The following is a 20,791-nucleotide window of genomic DNA, read 5'->3' as shown; positions in this document are numbered from 1 at the left end:
AACTTCACGTTCAACTCCAATATTCTAATCAAATCTTATTATTTCTAAAGCAAAATTACCTAATCACGAATCTCAGCAAAAAAAAAATTCTAGAAGCACAATAACTCTACCAAAAACACATGTCTTACACACGGGAGGTCTGCTACAATCTTTACAATCGCTCTAACGGCGTAAACAATTTGTTTAAGTTTATTTAAAGCCAACTGACCACCAGTGTAGAGCTTGCCGAATACATGTCTAATAGCACCATTCGTTAGTCCATTTCGAAGGCATCAAATTTCCACTGGAAGGTATCCCAATAAGAACTATACATGGGTGTGTGTCTTGTGCAAAGTCAAGAACAAAACAAGACATAAACACAACACGCAACAACATTGTTGTCCGATCGAGTAGCGATTGATGCTTGATGGATGGAAGCAGTGGTGTTGCGAGAGTCTCCCTTTAGAACTTCTTCCCATCTCGGAATGAAGTCATCAAAGCATCGGGAAAGGCTTGAGATGAATTGATGCCATTGTTTCGACAGCTTCCATTCGAGCGAACGTTACACCCTAGCCGTGTGGTGTAATAAATCGTGGTTTCGTGGTTTTGTGCCGGCATGCCTGCACCGAGAGTTGCTGCGTACTGAGTGACATCATAATTTTTTTGCGAATAGCTTTTTTTCCTGTACTCCGTCCAACATATTGCACTGAATGAAAGTAAGTCCAGCAGAAAAGTAACGCTTGGGTGTATTATTTATTACATACTCTTCGAACCACAGGCAAGTTCGGTTGTGGTATTAGAAATTTACCATTTTTCTGCTCAACTTCTTCATGGAAGTGTTTTGTTTTTTGGTTAACCGATTGATAAACGATCATTATCTCTTTTGCACTTGAACGCTACTTTTGCATCGAGTGTTTTGCACGCAAGTGTAAAAGATTTTACGAGCCATTTCGAAGAGATGATGTTTCAACAGCTCTCTTGTAATGTTGCCTTGCAGTTCAAAGAGTACCTCCGGTGAAAGTTTGTCTGCTGAATGACAAGGTGTTGATTGTGTTTTTTGTTGTTGTTGTGTTGTGCTAGTAAAACATTCCAATGCTACGGTCTGTGCCACACACAAACTTCGTTGGTGTTTTAAACTGTTGCCATAAATTTTAAATATTGGCTGTAAAATCGCCTTAACTCCCGCGTCAGAGCCAAATGCCACTTTTCTTGCGTTTTATTTTACCCTTTATCGTTTATCAGGAAAAATTCGTCCATTCGTGAACGGTAATTAAGCAGGAGGGGAAGATTTTCCAATCCTCGATGGTTTTTACTCTGCTTCATTGCTTTACCACGGTAGGTTTTTTTTTTAATTTGCTGTTTTCTTGTGAGAAACATCTGTGGCACAGAGGGCACAGGTTCATGCCGCCCTTTAGCCTGTCTGATTGGCTCACCACAACTGGCAAAACAGACAGACCTCCGCGTGAGGTCACGTTAAAATCTGACGAGCGAAACGTTTTGATACAGGCAAATACAGAGAAACACCTTGCCTCGCCACACAGATGGAGGTTCGAAATTCCTTTTCCACCGAAAACGAAACGGACCACCAGGGGCGCGCACACAACGTGGTGGAAAATGTACAATCAGTTTGATTGAATCGCCGCACCGATCGCGCGAGAGATGCGTTGATTTATCGAAATCTACCTCGCCGCCAACGGCAACGGGTTTCAGCGACAGATGGTGGGCATGGTGGATCAAATCATGCTGACCATAAATCACGAACCGTGGAAAAAGATGGCGGAAGCGGGTAAAGCATGGTTCGGTCCACCGACAACAGGTACGAACGCTGCGAGAGAGATGTTTGTAGCAAAATTTTTAAAAGTCTAATTTATAGGATCTGCATGATAAAATTAAGATATGATCAATCACAACAGGTTTGGGGCTTATCGTGAAATATTTGTATGTAATTTAAGAAATGAAATAAGAGAAGGATCTCTAATTTACAATACAATTTTTAAACTTTTGTGCGGAATAAATATCTAGTGAAAATAGGTTTTTTACTAAGCAAGTCACAAGCAATTTGTCGGGGAGCAGCAAAAAAGAACGCCAATTCGATCAGCAATTAGGTTAACGTGCAGACAGAGACATTCCAATCATCTCCCTATCTGCGATGTAGGAACCGGCACATACAAAAAAAAACTGTCTTACTTCTAACTCTACTCTGTCAGCGATGGCCTGGAAATATCTGGTTGATAAACTCCACTTCTTTTTTTCCACTTTTCCCATAAATACGTTGCCTTGTGTGCTAGAAGCTTCTCGGAACGAAAAAGCGTAAATCGGATCCCATCAACATAAGATGCGAAAAAAGCTACAGCAACAAAAAAAAAACACTAAATGAACGTAACCTGTGATGAACGTAAATGAGTTCATTTCAGTCAAGTGTCATAAAAATAAGATAAAAAGTAGCAAAGCGGAAGAATGTATAAGATGGTGAAGAGAGCAAAAAAAAAAAAACTCCGATGGAAGGTAAAGATGAAACTCTTTCCTTAACTGTGCCATTTTTTATTAGCCTGTTGATGGCAGGGGGTCGTTTTTTAAACTTTTTTGCACGTATCTGATTGAGGCATGATTTTGTTTTGGCAGCTTGTTGAGGAACGATACGATCGTTTTGTTGAAGGTTGATTGGTTGAAAGAAGTGTTGCTATTTTATTGAAGTTATTTTGTACTTAAAACTAAGAAATTTAAGTAGGTTTATTTGTTTTTAATGTTGAAGATAATAAAATAGAAAAATACCCAATTAATATAAAATTTATAAAAAAAATAAAGGAAATATTACAAACTAAATTAACAAGCAAGTAGATATGAACCTTCAAAAATTATTCGATCAAATAAAAATAATACATATATAAAGGAGTAAACATATCAACATTTTTAAACGTACTCTTTGGGTACTCAATTAGCTCTATAAATGATAATACTGTCCCCAACTTCCTACTTGCCGTAATGAAAAACTTTAAAAACCTGTATCATAAAATATTTACCAACATCGAACTCATCCGGGGATATTATTACAAAACTTCCGTTTCACCGGTAAGCGATCAACAACATTTCGTTTCCCTGTGAAGGTGGTTACGAAAGGGCCACATAACTTTTTTTGTTGTCTCTTTCTCCATTCTGTCCTCCCATTATTTGTACTTCAACAACAGCAGCAGCAGCAGCAGCAGCAGCATTCTAATCGGTAACAGCAGCACACCCAGTGGCTCGTTATCAAAACCTGAGCACCGTGGGCAAACATACCGGGTCGCAACCAAATGCGCAAACCTCCTCAACTGGAGGTGTTCAAATAAGATAAGAAAAGCACACGCCACTATTATCATCGGGACCCAACTCTTTCCAGCGGGACGCAGTCACAACTGCAGCAAACCAGACAAATGTAGGCCAAAAGGGTTTGTCACGCCGGTGAAGCAAGCGATGGCAATGCCGGGACCTTTTGGAAAAAACATTCCCCACACATATACATGGGGTTGTTTCCCCTCGTTTTTCTTATGCTGTGGCGTAATGCATATACAGGGTGTTCGAGATAAAGTGAAAGGGAAAATCTTTTTTGGAATTATTGAATTTAATGAAATGATAAAAACAATGTAAAGACAGAGTAATTTAAAATACTAAGCGGCATAACGCGATATGGTTGATAGGAGAAAAGGTACATCCAGATCATTGGAAGGAAGACTTGCAATAAAGCACGGTATGTGGTGCGAATATAAAGCTTCTATAGAGTCTAACCTCAAGGCAACAGCGAAAAATATAAGAAGACCTTTTTGATGTCCTGTTGGAAGCCAAGAATTGCCACACGAGTTATTTTTCTCATCACACTCTCCAGTCCGGCAGAAGAAATCGCTGAGTTCGGATGATAGCCAAACAATCTTTCCCAAAGATTTGTCCATATTTTGCTGCCATTATGCCACCATGATGCAAGTTTTTCTCTTCCATAATTCAAGTGTGTTAATACCTCTAATCAACCGAAAACATAAAATCAATTATAAAAATGTAGAAAATTTATCCTGAACACCCTGTATATATGCTCTCACATGCAAGCAAGCGTAAGAGGGTGCACTTGTGTGTACGATTCTCCACAATTTTCCACTCGGCGCGTGTATATGTTGGCCATTTTTCCATCCGTTATCGTATGCGGGTTAAAACATTGGAACCGTGTTCGTCTTTTGCCTTCGAGCTGAACAAATGGTCCGGAATTCTGTTGACCACCGTTGGCAGAGAAATGATGCGTTTGTCCCACCTTTTACAACACCGAACCCCATCAATATTCGTTGGCAATGGGACAGGTTATGGGGTTCAGCGTTTTGCCAGCAGGCAGAAAATGGGCACGATCGGAAGACCCAATGGTGCGAGTGGATGGTAAAGTGCATTGAATGGTTCTACCCAACCCCGTGGTGTAACATTGCAATTGTACCAGCAAATGGTGTGCATTTTATTCTGCTTCATACTTACCTTTTCCATTTTCCGATGGGATGAAATGAAATGTGGATGGATATGTCGTTATTTTTTTTTGCAAAAAATTTCGCTCATCTTTTTATTCTGTTTTTTTTTTGTGTGTTTGATAAACCCCTTTTCTAGACACCTGAGTCACAACCGTCTCCTGGTTGTACTGTTTTTTTGTATTATTTTTGCGTATGTTTCTTCTTCATCGTCAGCGGGGTTTTTTTCTGCTAGCATAAATTTTAATAAATAAATAATGAAATGAGAAATTTCTCGCCATAACCTACAATCCGGGTGTGATGAGCTACCACTTGGTAAGCGCAATGATGTACTACCGACTAAAGCAAAAAGCTTGTTTTTGAAATGAATTAAAATGGAAGGTAAAAATGCATGTCGTACGCTGCTGTGCTTTTCTGTCTTGCCTTGTCCGTGACACCACTTCAGACAAGCCGAACAGCGACATGTGAAACAAAACAAAACGAACGAAAAAAAAAGAAAACAAAAAGCTCCCATTACGTCTCACGGTTGAGCTGGGAAATGATTTATCGGAAGATTCGGAAGAAATGGGTTTTTCCTCCCGGTTGGTGCCTTTTTGGCTTCGCGCTGTGTGTGTGTTGTGTTGTTTTACCTTATTACTAATTACTAATTCATTCGCCACCCGTGACCCAGGCGTGTCGGCACGGCATGTACCGAGGTGTTGGCCGTAAATTTGTTTCCATTTTTATTTTTCTTACATCCCCACCCCGTCCGCATCGCCGTTTGTTGACGGGCAGCGAAAACGCACCGAGGAACAACAAGTGGCAATCGGCATAGGAGAGATAGGATGATATATGAAAATATGCGCCCAAAAGCCGTACCAAAACGAAGACGAGTAGGAACGCGCCCGGTAGCTTCGGGCTCGTTGTAGGTTACATTGCCCAAGCGTTAATGAGGCGTAAGGTAGCTAACAGGGTTGATTTATACGCAGCACCTCCAGCCCCAGCCGTTCCCTGTGCCAACCAGCTAGGCCGAAGGTTTCCGGTGGTCGAACCGGCATACACCGGCAAGAGCATACACTTTCATCCGCCCGCCCCATTGCCCTGTATGTTGGATGGCTTGTTGGTAATTAAAGATTTTAATTTAACTACCGAACAACGGCTTGTACTTGATAGAAACACCATGGCATGGCACCATGTTCAACCGTTCCCGTTGCAGTACTACACTATCATTTCAAATACTGCTTCTGTGCCTCAAGTGTTTTGCTTTCATCTGATGTTGTACCGTCATGTTCGTAACGCTTAATGTGTGAATTAATTTTAAACTTTTTCTTCCTTTTCGTAGCATTAGCTTTCAGTGACGGTGGTTGGTGCCGTGACTAGGAATAGCTTTGTTTTTCGAGAGTTTTTTCATGTTTTTTTTACATTCAATAATACAATTTCACCTTTTTCCTATGCTTCTAAACAGTGAGATTTTCTTTGAAAGGTTGTGCAATATTTGGTGCCATGACCAGGATATTAAAATCGAACATTTATAAGGCTTTTCGCGTGGGATTTTTTAACCTATTTTCAAACATCTCTCTTTAAGGACCAACTTTGCTCATGTCAGAATAAAGCTTTAACAACAATTCTGGCAATTCGCATTCGATATCAGACCAAACACAGGCCCTGCGATGAGTGTGTGTTCTTTGGGAATTTTGTTCACCACCGAAGTTCCAGTGTGCGTTTAGGTTTTACACTAACAAAACACTCCAAACACACCAACAATGAGCGTGTCTGCCAGCCCGTTCGGAAGGATTGGGTCACGTTTTGTTTGCCCACTGTGCCCTCATGGTATCGCGTTGTAGTTCTTTAATTCTTTCCCAATTTACCCTGCCAGTCTTGTGCGTCTCGAATACCCAAGGCGTGTATGGAACGAAAATACATCACCAAAAAAAAAACCCATTCCACAACCGACCTAATGCCCATGGTGTCGGGTTAGAGTTAGTGTGCGTCGTTGGATTTTTTCTCGTTTTTTTAGTTTCTTTTTCCTCTTGTGTTGATTGTTTACTTACTCTCTTTCTCTTGCCAAGCTTATCAACTGCACTTCGGAGCTTCGGTAAAGGACGAATCCGAATCCGGGCGGTGGAAATGTTTATGTTTGGCCAAAATATATTCAAGCAGCTTTTTTTCTTTCTTGCTGTTGTTGTTCTGCTTTGGCCAGACACACACGCACACACACCATACGCATCTTGAAGGGGATGCGGAAAAAGCAACAATCTTGCCCGGTTCGGTAGAAATGATCGGTCCAAAGAATGGTGTAGAACGAAGTGAATGAATGAAGGCCAATATTTGCTCAGAACCCCCTTTAAAGGCAACAGAGCGCACATAGACGGAGCGTTGGCTGTACAGGGTGCTGAGGAAAAATGCAAACGAAACACCCCATTTCTCGTGACCCGTGCAAGAAATAAAAAACAAAACGAAAAAAAAAACACCAACAAAACTGAGGTTCCATAAATCATTATGGTAGGCTCGCGATCGTACCACGCCCGACGACTTGTATTTGTTGGTAGGCAAATCATATCTTTCTCACCCATCGGTGCGGGTGTTTCCGACTGTTTCTCGTACGCATATCTCTCTATTAGTCTTATATGTTGTGGCTGAGTTTAAAATTTATAAATTCTTTTATTTATTTTTCCCCTTCCAGACACGCCACGCCATGCCCACCGAAGGACCAACGTTGGACGATCGCGGTCTAGCGACACTTTCCCGATCGTCGCGTATCGATCAATTTCTCGCCGGCAATGTTGGACCACCGACTTCACCGACCGTACGAGGATCTTCCGGTGGTTCCGGTAGTGGAAGCGCCCGTACACCTTCCTCCTCTTCCAGCGGGTACGAAAGCCAGCTGGCGTTCCAGCATCACATGATGGCATCCGGAGGTGGACCACCGCCCCAGCATCATGGTCGTGAAAGTTCCGCCTTCGTGCCTGTGCTGCCCTCGCGTGCCCTAAGGCCCAGCCTATATCCGGGCGTGCTGGATGGTCCGCCCGATGGCCTTACGAAGGAGGGCGTACCGAAGCGTGGTTCCAGCTACGAACTGATGGCCATGATGGCCGACAAGCGGAAAGAACTCGCGCTCAGGGAGGCGGCCGCCGCAGCTATGTTGCTTCCACGCGGTGGACCACCGGTACAGTCCCCATCGGGTATTTATCCACCACCGGGTGCGTTTTTGGGTGGACCCGGCCCTTCACCTACGTCCGCCGGTACGTTCACGTTTCCACCGGCGGGCGTTGGGCTGTATCCACCGGGCGTTCCACCCGGCATGCATGCCGGGCTCGATCGAAGACTGTTGCGAGCGCCCGGACGTGCATCGCGACCGAAGAAACAGTTCATCTGCAAGTTCTGCAACCGCCAGTTCACCAAATCGTACAATCTGCTTATCCACGAACGGACACACACGGACGAGCGACCGTACTCGTGTGACATCTGTTTGAAAGCGTTCCGAAGGCAGGATCATCTACGTGATCACAGGTAAGCACCACTTCTTTTACTTAGATTTTTGAAAAATCAATTTTTAATTAAAGAAACCCCTTTTTTTTAATCATCTATCAATCAAACCGTTTAATTATGGCTTATAAATTTTGTTTCCTAAAATAAGAAACCCAACTTTACAACGCTCCGGGCGCTCGATCGATTGTGAAGGGGAACCCATTTTCTTTATTCTTCCCCAATCATTATCTTTCCGCATGTCCCTTCCGCAGGCATTGCAATAAGGGTTTTTGCTAAATGAAATAATTTATAATGATTTATTGACCCATTCCCGAAACAAAATCCCGAACCATAATGGGTTTCGTGCGAAGATTCGCTCTCCGTTAATGGTTGCGTTAATGTATTTTTGCCCACCTTTAAAGTGTTCTTTTAATTTCTCATCTAAAGCACAGCTTTCTCACGAATGCGTTTCCTTAGGCAAGAAAAAAAATCCCTAGGACGTACTAGATCGCGTGCTAGATCGATTGTTTTTAATTGTTTCTGCCAACCGTGTGCTGAAGCACCGAAGGATGGCAGACAAGATTGCGTGTGCTCGTGTAAATGTCACTGTGATTTGCGTTCCATGTAACTCATCCTCGCTGGGGTTGACGTTCGTGCGGTGGGTCTGCGTTGTTTTATTTCCTTGCCGCCCTCGCTCCTTCACCACCCCCCTAGGAAAAGGGTGCCGCTTGCGGTTGTTCGATCGGATCGGAGTTTTTGGTGGCGTTTGGGTTAGGTTTTGCTTGTGGTGTAGCTGTAAGAAGCGGTGACTTTAATTGTGAACGCGCCGATTGCGTGCCGATTGGCTTACCGCTTGCGGTTAGATCGTTGCACACGGAAACATCATGTTAGAGGTAGCGTGTTTTGTTGCCAGCAATGGTCACGGAACTGTGTCGCGATTTATGCAGTTGGACATGTGAAGGAAGCTTTCAAACTACCTTTCGGATTAGCATTGTTATTAATAAGTGTCTTGTCGCTTATAAATTAAGGTAATTTAAGCTGAACAGCTACAGCACGGAAGAAAACGTTGATAAATATTCATTTTTAATTTCAATTTGAATAATGATAGTCATTATTTGAAGTTTAATATTTATGTGAAGCATTTAAAGTTGCAAGTTTTTGAACATTTAAGCATGTTTGTTTTTTTTCTCGATTTTAAAATTTTTAATTAAACCAAAGAGCAATCTTTTCTCTTCCGGAAATAAGTGTGGGAAACGAATTTATCTCGAACGGATAAATATTTGTACAATTACAATGCAAGCACATATGCACATTTAAACCCACCACCAGAACAAACATTGGCCACCGAATGCAACGATAGCAGTTAAATATATCGTCCCCCCAGCAATTCTTAAGTGCTGCATACCCATCGGAAGAACGGAAGCAAACAATGCGAAACGGTTGCAATTGTTGAAATTAAAGCGAGCAAGAAAGCAAACAAGAATCCGAAAGAAAAAACGCTTCGAAGCGCTTCCGTAATTAAGCGAAGAAACGTTTATGCAATAAGGGGGAAAACACCAAGGACAATCCATTTTAAGTGCAGTACTACACACAGAAAAAGAAAACTAACTAAATTGATCAAACAGGGCACTGGAATGAAAAGGGAATAAATTGTGGAGCACGGTTTTCTGTGCTTCCATTCGTTGGTACAACTGTCCGCAATGGCTTTCAACCCAAAAGCAATGGAAATGGAATCGAAAGAAAACCCATCAACCGATCACGTCTCGATCCTTATCTTCCGGTCGTACCTTGGTCGCAGGAGAAACCCCCTTCACCGTTCTATGGTGGAGTGAAAAATTAGCGTAACAAACAGGTGGTTATGGTTGCATTTGTGTTCATTCTACTTGTTTCCTTTGTTTTCACTTCGCCCCAAACCCTTTTATTATTCCAATTTCAATTGCTGACGATTTGGAAAATGCTTTTTCTTCTCATGTTCACACCGTTTGGTGTGCGTTGCCAAGCAAATGCAAAAAGGGATGTGAAGAAAATGGTCGTAGTCGTAGTCCGTGGTTGTCCATTACTTCCTTTTCGAGGAATTGGTAAGTGTGCGGATTGGTGTAACGATCGATTTTGCAATCATTTTGCATCATTTCCGTTCACGGATGGTAAGGCTTCCGGTGGTTATAAAAACCTTTGAAGCATGATCATTTCAAGCCAAAAAAAGGGGCAAAAAATGTTATCTAATTTTTTAACGAATAAAACTAGGACGGCTTAATTTATTCCCTCTATTTAATATTCTAATTTAATTCACACTTCGTTTCAATTGGTTTATAACTCACTCACTACGTTACAAATGTAAAAGCTGCACCGTATCACAAGCGTAGCAGTCGCCTTAAATTGAAACTGTCTCTCATTATCGAACCCATTTACTTTGTTACTGCACGTCAACATTTCATTAAGTGTTGCCAATTAATGGTTCCCGAAAAAACGTTCCAAAACAGCACACACAAACACACAAAAAGCCACCTTGCATCTGATCGTCTGTTGCATCTCTGAAATATGTTTGAAACTATTTTGGATTACTGGGGAATGAAAGAACGAGCGAGCTTTGTCAGGAGAGAGAGAAAGAAAGGGAGCATAAAAAACATTGCATGCGGTTCTGCCATTTTCAACTTTTAGCAATTTTCATCATTTTCGACTTTCATCCTGGCAGTCAGTGGCTTTAATTGAGTTTTGCAAAACGGGATATCCCAACCTGCTTCGTTCGCTCTCGGTCCGGCCGGGCCAGGATCACATCCTGCAGCTCATTAATATGCAAATGGGGTAGTTCCCCCCCGGGGGGTTGAAGCAGAGGAAACAAAAGGAAAGAGCAAAAAGGCACGGGTGGGAAAAAACAAAACGGGCACCACGTCCGGTGCAGGATGCGTTTGTGTTTCGTTGAAATTAAAGCAACAGAACTCGAAAAAAACACACACCAGCATGCTGCCTCAAATGCACTTTGCCGCATGTTGTGGAGTGAGTGGCTACTAAAGGCCATTCTTCTGATGTTCGCCCAACATCGAGTACCTCTTATCGGAGTTAATTTATCAAGCATTTACCGCCCGAAGGAAGGAAACAACAAAGTGAACGGAATCGAAAATCGCACCTCTCTCTTGGGTGTGTTTTTTACGGTGTACGGTCAGCGGTTTCATGGAGACTTTTGCGAGAGCTTGTATGTTTAATTTTTTTTCTCCTTACTTGCACCACGGAACACTTCCTTTTGCGATGCAAGATATCTGCGCTCCGCAGACAAAAAAAGTTGAGAATGCTGTGAGCAAAAAATAATGTTATCAAAAGACAGTTTTTCTCTATATTTCTTTCCAATTAATCACCATGAATGAAACTAACCGTAATGTATCCTTTAATTGACCTCGTATCCTGCTTATTTGATTTTTTTAGCAGAAGTATTAAGTTCCGTTAATTAAAAGAGAAATATTGCTTTTCATTAAGCATTTAATGTGGAATGATATTTTCGCTTGCTTTTTTTTCGCTGAAAAAATTTTTTTCGTGCGAAAATTAACACTCGAAATGTGCCTCCTTTTATAAAAAATTGAGCGTTACTCCTTTTTGATAGGTGGTGTTAAATAAATAGCAGACATTATTTATGCAAATTGCATAATTTTAGGCATTTTTTGAGAATGTGTATCTGCTTCTAAAACGCATTACAAAGTTCTTCATACAGAAAGCTCAAATTCAACAAAGTTTTTCCGCTTATGTTTCAACTATGCATTAGTGATCCAATATTGCTCAAGGGATCAGAACACCTTATTCAATTATTTATTCATCATCTTCCGAAAAGTTTTTTTTTCTCAGTAGATGTTCTTAAACTTTCGTCTCTTTTTTACATTCAATTCTACTCAATATTGCTGCAACAACATTTTCCACCCTTATTCGATATTCAATCAACGGCAACAACAACTGGTAACAAACTATAGACCAGCGAATAAAAACTACATCTTACAGAACGTCTCAAAGGAAATCTTGACCAACCGAGGAACCACAAGCTCGTGTCAGTTTGCACCAGTACGTAGTAAAGTTTCACCGAAAACGCTTGTTTTTCCGGACATAAGAGCAGCGAAAACTTTATCTTGGGTTTCGAGCTTTCGAGTACAACACCGTCATGAGGAGGGGTCGGTACCACCTACTAAAGAGTACAAGTTGCTAGGAGAAATGTAAAACATCTCTGGCAAACATTAATTTGAGTATGTAAAAGTAAACTGTTTTGCTCCTATGAAAACTAACAAAGAGGGATGGGAGTGATCACTCTCACTTCCTGGAAGTATTATAGTACATAGTATTTAGAAAACTCTCCATGTATTTAAACCTCAAAAAAAAGAGAAGAAACATGTGTGCCTGACAGATTGTAACTGAGTTAGCTCATATGCTGTAGTTTTGGAACAAGCGTTAAATATTAAAGTGCTACAATTTTTTTCCCGGAACGAGAAAATTCTCCACTCACCCATCATAGCCATTTGGGTAAAGCTGGGCTTCTAGCGATGGGCAATTGTTTCTAACGCTTGATTATTTTTTCTGTCGACCACTCGGAACCAGGGTCTGTCCGGGACAGAAAATTTCTTTGGGTATTAATGTGGATGTGTGTTTGTGCGGCGACTAGTTTCTAAAATGTAATCGAACTTTGGGCATTCAAATTGGCTCACCGTAATCTGTTGATTCCAGGCAAGTCGGGTGTGTAGGGCATTTACGTTGTAAAAAAGCCGGTCATGGAAAACTTTTCCTCATCAATCCTTTACACACATCCCACACATCCGTCCTGACACCCAGAGATTCCCAGAGAAGCCAGGTTGTGTGGCTTCACTCGGACGTTGGTATATGAATAGAACAAAAAAAAGCTCAGGGATCTCGAACTTTTGCAATTTGATTCCAGCTAGTGCTGCACTTTGCTGATTGTTTGCTGCAGTTTGTGTTCTTAGTTTTGTGTGTTCTGGAAACCGGGACCGACTTCCTTCCAATTTCCTTGATTTGTGAACGGATCGGTTTTTTGCAGGAAGACAAAAAAAACTCCTTTACGGAAAAGTTAAAAAACAAAACCTTTTCTGTTGTTGTGTGTGGAGAATCAAACGAACTTTCAGATACACACAAGCACACACAAAAGCAGAAGAAATTACCAGACCGGTACACGAGAGGGACGTCCGGGGGTGGTGCGTTCGGTTCCAGAAAACGGTTGTCCACACTAAACGTAAACGACTCACGTACGTGTGAGCTCAAGCTGGCACACGAATAAAACGATCCCCCAAGAGAGGAGAAAACGCCCTTACGTAAAAACGTGTTTCGTTTGTGTGGCAAAATAATTACATTGAATTCTTTTATAATTATACACCAAGCACGAGCATTTGTGCCCCAAAGGTTCTCTTCCAACAGGTCCGAAAGTTTTGCTCCGTAGCAAAACTGCACGGATGAAAAATGAAACTTTCGTTAAGAGAAGGCATGCCAGGCATCATGGCCACATCATCTACAGAATCAGTATCAACCTTCACCAAAGCTCGGCAAGAATCGATTTATGCTACGTGATGGTGGTGACTCCAAAAACCCAGTGGAAGTTTTGCAGGGATGATGAAGATAAAGTCGCCTCTAGGTGGAGCTGAAAGCAAAAACCGCAATGCATCTGCAACCGTCCGATTCCACAACGTCCACTCGTTGCCGCTTATTGATTTTTGACGCGATAAGAATTCCTTGTTACTCCCTCACCTTGTGCGTTTGTTGCTTTCATTTTATTCTACGGAACCGGAGTTCCTGGTTTCGCAATTTTAAGGGTTTCCTTTTATCTGGCGAAAAATTATATCCCAACGTACTCGCCCCTCGAGATATTCTTCCGAAATTCTTGTCGGGTCTTCCGTGAGTGATGGCTGCAGCGTAGTGTAACGTTTTGCTAATGGACTCGTTCCATTTTTGGCACTGGCAGACACTTTGCGGTTCGAATGGATGGTGTGAATTCCCATTCTCCGAAGATATCAGATTACCCGCTATGGAACGAGATTTGGGATGCGAGTTTCTGTTTTTCTTTTTTCTTAATCTTCGCCGAACATCCTCGAACGAACTTCTGGATCGTGTCGTCGATCACAGGGCAGCAAGCTTTAATCAGTTAAAGTAATATAAATCTACCAAAGGGGGAGCAAAGATTTACTAGGGGAGGTTGATCTAATACCGTGCTTGTGTTTCGTGCCCGGTTCTTCATTTCCGTACTTTCCAGGTAAGAATCGTTTGAAAGTACATTCCATTTTCGAAGAAAGCTCCAATCCCAACCGGCATATCGTCATCACGTGCATAACAACCGCTGCAAAGCTAATGGAGTCTCTGAGTGCAGGTTTATTTGTTCATACTTTACGCTTCTTTCGAGAGTTGTTTACTTACTACACACAGGCAGTACCTGAATTCGTATGGGAAGAAAATGAGGTAAAAAGGATGTGTAAGCAGTACACCCTTGCTCAGATGCTTTAGGAATTTCACTCTGGTGCGCCTGCTGGCGGGAAAAATACAATTCACGATCCTTGAAGCTCACATACATTCCATTCGAAGGAGAGGATGGGAATGTATCGCTACGTTCCCACTAGCCATCTTTTGGCCCCGTAGCTTAATCGGGCTCTTACGGATGCAAATTTTATTCCACCGTTTCGAGCCAGCAAACGCGATGAAGTGCTGAGAGCTGTTTTGAAAAGTCTGTTTCCAAGTGTGTAACACTTTGCAACTAGAAGCAACCGCCATTACGTACACGGTTTGAAGTTTCTGCTTTCAATTGGCCCAGGACATTCTGCCAGCGCCCCACATTGGTTCGCATGGTGACGGACTTGTTTTGCAACTCATTGAAGGGAAGGTATCCTGGCGGGTTTCGCCAATATTAGCCCCACTTCACTATTTTGTCCGCCTGAATCTTGAGTGTCCAAATGTAGTTTAAGCTTCTTTCCCACACAATCGTTTTTTTTCTGCGCGTCCCCTTGGCAAAACTCCGTTTCTGGTCCAGTTCTTTTTTGTTCCTCTTTTTTAGTGCTTTCCTAAACGCGTCGCTTTCAACACTTGGTAATATGGGGAGCCTGCATTCAATGTGTGAAAGCAGAAGGATGAAGGAAACGGTTGAAGATAGGAGAGAACATATCAGCTCTGGCACACCATGAACGCACGAGTGAGACCGACGCATTTTACCCATTAAAATTCAATAGATCATTAGAAAACAATAACATAAACGGTCCACAGTTTGGTGCTTGTCGATAAGCGACTCTTCTTCAACCGGCACTGGAAGGTATAGCCACCACAACCGTTTCAAGTGGTACAGGTTTTGTTCAGCAGAAGGGAGGGCCTATGACAAAGTTACGAGAGCTACCACGAACTCGAGATCGATCGGCATCTTCGAGACATTTTTTTTCGCTTCTCCCAATTCCACTCGGTTCGCTACACTTTTCCACTCACTGGAGAGCTCTCCGTGTGATGAGGAGCCACTATACGAAACGTACCAATGTGCCATGGCAGCCCAATGGCGTTTCCAAGCTCATTTGATTTGCATAGAACCACGCTGCAAGGCACGGGTGAAAGGAAAGCGTTTGGTAAAAGAAACGAATTTTTAATAGCTTCTCATTCCAAACGCGGCTGGCCTTTTCTTCTCCTGCGAGGCACTTGGACCGTAGTCCGAACTTTACATGGAACAGTTGCGTTTTTTTTTCTCGCTGCTCCATCTTCTTTCTCCACATTACAACGGCCCTTGGCAAAACGTTCGACCGATCAGCGGTGCTGAAGACGAACGTGAACCACAAGTAGATGCTGGATGAATAGGTTCGATTTGAATAATTTATTCATCACCATCACTGTCGCAAGGAGCGTAGGAATGTGCTTCACCATGCACGGGAATCGCAAAACGAGAAGAAAATAAACACTGATTTTAAAAATGGCGATAAAATAATCATCCTTCCCGAAAAGCTTGAAACTTTTAAAATAAGTGTCCCATATATGTCAGGCACATCTTTCATCAACCGTACAGTTTAGTGTTTAGCGACCAACGCTTGGACAGTTCTAGTTCCGTTGATAAACGCGAGATGGCGCACAGCGCCTTTCATACAAACGCTGGACCATTTTACTACAGCTTATTTTCTGTTGCTTAATCTCTCCGCCTGCCGCACGGTATGGGGCAACATTAAAGAGAAATAACATTAATTAGTGTTATGTTGCTATATTTAACACATTCCACCCGTTCCCTTCCATCCAGTGATGGCCGTGACAAATACAGGAAACGTAAAGTGCTCGAATGGATGGATGGATTCATTTCCTGTCCGGTTTTTGTTCTTTCGAACCTTTTGCGATACCGGCCAGAATCCGGTAATGGCCGGCGGTACGTTTTTAAGTGACATTCTTGAATGAATTCTACAACCGGTCTGTAGAACTGAAAGTGTCTCGCGAAGAGACACTGCAGCCGTCGCTGCGAAGATGAAGTGTTTCGTTTGTCCTTTTGGCTCATTATACAACAGCCGCGCTAGTGTCAGGTGTGGTGTGTGATGCCATTCGTTTAATGTTCCGTTTCGTTTGGAAATGGCAGCCAACGCGTTTGCTGCTTTACTGAATGAAAAGGTTTGGAATGCCATAAAGGGATTTTAGACCTTGGCGATATGAATGGAGCACGATATTTCGATTGAAGAAGATGGGGGGAAATATATGACAATCCAAGTGGTCGGGTTCTTTGTACTTTATTCACAGAGTCTTTTATAAAGTTTTATTAAGTAGCATAACTACCAGCAAAGGAAACTTCCAAAACCACAAAGTATGCGTTCTTTGTGAAGGATTTTTTTTAAATTAGCACTAAAACAACTCAACGCTACTGTCGTATCGAGAATCGAACAACTAATTTTCGCAACAGAAACATTTTCAAAACCCAACACTACACAAGACTAATGGCATTGTAGTAACGATTGCTGATCGTAAGAATGACTCGCGTAGATTTCTTTCAAACCACTTACACAGACTTGAGTTGAATTTTCTCTTCAGCCAAGGTCTTGTAAGCAATCTTCACCACAAAATGCATTCTTAAAGAAACGACAAAGTAAGTGCTGGGCAAAGGCAGAATGAATCAAGCAAGAAAAAAAACCTCACTCTAACAATAGATTGCAGGAAAAAAAGGAAGGCAATGCAAGCACGGAAAAACAGACCTCTCGCAAGACAAAGTTGCACAAATGAAAAAAAATAAGGGCCAGTTTTTTTATTTTGATTTATGGTGGCGAATCATTTTGCGGTCGATCGGTGATGATAATTATTTTGTTCGCGTTTTTCTTTTAACCCTTAGCTACTCTCCTTGCGGGGTTTTACTGTCATTCAATTTTCATGACATCGTGGCTCGTAATAAACGTGCTCACGAGGAATGCAATCTTATCATTATGTCGCCAATGTGCAGCTATAAATCTCTTGCCTGCTCGATGGAGTTACCATACAAAAGGAGAGAATTATAATTATCGGAACCACTTCAAGCAGGTACTTTACGTAATGACTGGCTGGCCCAGTCGATCGATTTCTCCTTTGCCGGGCCAATCGAACCGATCGGAATGGGACAGTGCATTCAACTGGATGAAGGATAAAAATGGAAGCCTCTCACAAGATAACGTACCGTCCATTAGCGCATGATGTCGCTCGACGAAAGTCGACCGATCGTGTCATTGATTAATGCATTCAATCCCGTCCATCATTACACCGCCGACTAGCCCACGGTGTGTCAGAAGTCGTGCAAACTGAACGTCACCTTGCGCCGGTGCTACCTTTTTGCTTGACGCTTCGTAACATTGTAGTGCCGGACATCTGCTACCGTCCGCGGACACATTCCACTCGATTACCCTGGTTATGATTAAGCATCAAGCAAGGTATGCGAGAAGCAAGGTAGCTTCATTGAAGAGAAAAATAAAATGAGATCCTTTTTCGGACAGGACGTTTCATTTCGGGTTCAGGATTGAAGCGCAATGATCGAACCAATTGTGGGAATGAAATGAGTTTCGGGTGTAATCATTTATCAAAAACCTTCTCACCGACCTGCTCTAGAGAAGACACTTCGAAGCATGGTGACAGTGACAGATGGAACCAAATGGAACCCCCGGTGAAAGAAGACACCACCAACGGCTAATAAATGGTGGAGAGGTACGTGATCGTCAAGGATGATAGCGTCCGAAGTGGACTGTCTCCTGTAAGCGATGCGCTAATTGATATTGAAGCAAGGTTTCTTTCCGTGCAAAAATGATAGCCCGATTTGCTACTCTCACTTACCATGTTGTATCATTACAGTCCATTACGGGGAACACGGTTGCTCACGGCCGGTTACCCAAAAATTCAACATACCGCATCTTGAGCTGGTCAGAAGATCCTCACCAACAACGCATTCTGTAGTTACTTGTAGTGTCTTCGGGTAATTCCATTTTGCGCTCATAATCGATCGATACTTGGTTTTGCGGTCGCCTGTGAATTGATTCGTGTCGCGCTTGAAATTATGTCCCATTAATAGAATGTCCGATTGTCTGAGGCTGACCTCATCCACATGGAGCAATATTAACTGCAGAGAACCTTGCCTTAAACAAGCGAGCTGCGGTTTGATGAATGTTGATCACTGTTGTCGTATCGATCAGAATATCATGATAATAGATGGGATGGGACAAGAAAACCTGAACAATCTGACATAAAACCACATTGAGGAGAAGTGTGGAGTATCGAAAAATTGCATAATGCCTGCGGGTGTACAACAGGCCCCTCGTTGGACCCGTTGACTTCGCCGTGTTTTGGGCTGTGGTCGTTCATCATCGCTTGCATTGCACATCAATCGTATTACACCGAACCGACCGATCATCAATCGTCCGTTCAACCACACACACACGCAAACATCCTGTGGAGAAGATAATTATGCACACCGGAACGGCGTTCTGAGGTTATGCCGCAGTGGAGCACAAATTTGCAACAAAACCGATAATTACCTCCACACTGTACCAAATGTCATGAAGAAATCCAATACTTACAACAACAACAAAACACAAGAAAAAAATCTCCTCAATTCGGGCCCCGATAGTGTGTAGTAATGAATAATTTCATGCACCTAATGATTAAATTGTGTCTGGTAAGAGTCCTCCATTTTTTTTGGAGTTGTTTCCTCCATCGTTCTTCTCCACAATTCGGTCGAAGAATTTATCTTTCGCAAGGAGCGAAATAAAAAGTTGCAAATCTACCAATCCTCCGAAGCTGCGTCCATGAGCGATTCTGAGATTTTCTCTCGTTTCTCTGGTGGGTGATGGTGATTAATTTCCCCAAATCTACCTTTCCTCTCAGGTGTTCCAGTGTCTTCCAATGAGTCTTTCCCTCAACAACACAAAACGCCAAACAGAAATCCATTTTTGCTTTGGGAAGGGATGAAAATTGGACCACGCCAATATCTCGGTGTGGTTCGTCGTATGAACCCGGTAATTACGAAGGCTCCACCAAACGAAAGCTCCAGCTTGGGGCTCCGTATGTGGAGCTGGTTCACTGGCGAACACCGACTCATTGTGCTCTTGTTCGCCGTGAAGTTGCGGTTCGAGGCTCCATTTGTCTTCCGTGTGGAGATCGAACGAGGTCAACAAATCGGCCATAGAATCAGTGCTCAAGCATGACTGGACGAGATGGTTGTTTGGACCATTAGCTGCAAAAAAAAAAATACTTGCTGTGTGCATGTGTGTTGCCTACGGGACATACAACATTCCTCCGCTAGGCGGTACGCTAGACAACAGTAACAGGCAGCAAGCTCATTAGAAATCAATTACCAATTCTCAACAGTTCACACTTTACGTTACAGCTCTGATTGTGAGTAATTGTTGGAAGACTCCGAAGGGAAGACTCCAGAAATTGTCGGTTTGGTCATGGTGTTTTGGGGATCAGAAAATTCTCTCTGAAAAAAATCGTTAAGACTTTACTTTTTTTTAACATTCTCAATACGCATCATCATCCACCAAAAGACGCCATCCTATTTTTGTTACAAAACCAATCAACAGTAAAAAGATATTCTCAAGTTACCTGAACGCAAAAATATGCACAAAAAAAAGGATCACTCAAGCGCCACTTCAGCTTAATGTCGATAAAGTTTATCGTTTATTCTTGAACTGCAATAAAATATTTTGCCTTAGAAAACTCCATCAAAATTTTGATCCCGACAAAGTCCACGTTTGGGACATAAAAAACACGTCCTCTCCTTATTCTTCTCGCTTAAACGGGGCACCTACCAGGGTCGTCGTAACGACTTTTAACGAAACCACAAAATGCAATCAAACCAGAAACTGGCCAACCGGACAATGAAGAAACCTCTTCCAGTTAGGAGAAGAAGTGCATCTTTTATAACTCACCATAATCCTGTCCTCCTTTCCATCCTTCCGGATCCTGTGTGCGGTTAACATCGCGTGTGTGTACCGTTCGAACCCTCGCGCAGTATCCGCAGGCACTGCAGACAACTGCGTTCTCGGACCTGTATGTTTAGAACAGTTTTTGCACAACTTATGCGGTTTGAGAAGAACTTTGTTTTCGTCTTCCTTCATCACCTCAATGTCAGACTGTCCTTGAGACAGGGTTGGCCCTAAACGGATTGATCCTAGATGATTATACATGAAAAACCTCTTGATCCGGGCCAATCGAAACCCATCATAAAACCGCACCAGGATCGGGCGGATCACACGTATCGTAAATCAATGCAGTTTGTTTCGTGCAAAAATACCGCACGATCGCATTTTATGAGACATACACACGAAATTCTACATCTCTGTCATAATTGGAGAAATCCGTGTTTTTTTTTTTTTTTTGTAAGTTGCCACTTTGGGAACCGCTTCCCAGAAAGGCCTAACATCTTAAGTCGCACTTTTTTTATAGCACCGTAACGGATTATGTATGAG

The 20,791-nt window shown here is 42.4% G+C and overlaps 1 protein-coding gene across 1 annotated transcript in view; it reads left to right on the top strand.

Moving 5' to 3' along the window:
- The window catches only part of LOC125762883 (protein bowel), a 49,674-nt gene that overhangs the window by 11,056 nt on the left and 17,827 nt on the right, over nucleotides 1-20,791 (top strand). Inside the window, exon 2 of the mRNA XM_049425476.1 lies at nucleotides 7,114-7,940. Within this exon, the coding sequence (XP_049281433.1) occupies nucleotides 7,126-7,940 (815 nt within the window). The 5' untranslated portion in view covers nucleotides 7,114-7,125. The remainder of the gene's footprint in view (nucleotides 1-7,113; nucleotides 7,941-20,791) is intronic.

Source organism: Anopheles funestus, chromosome 2RL, assembly GCF_943734845.2.
Source record: "Anopheles funestus chromosome 2RL, idAnoFuneDA-416_04, whole genome shotgun sequence".
In the NCBI taxonomy this organism is placed as follows: Eukaryota; Metazoa; Arthropoda; class Insecta; order Diptera; family Culicidae; genus Anopheles; species Anopheles funestus.
The sequence above is the reverse complement of the archived record's forward strand: the minus strand, read 5'-3'. Positions and strand labels throughout refer to the sequence as shown.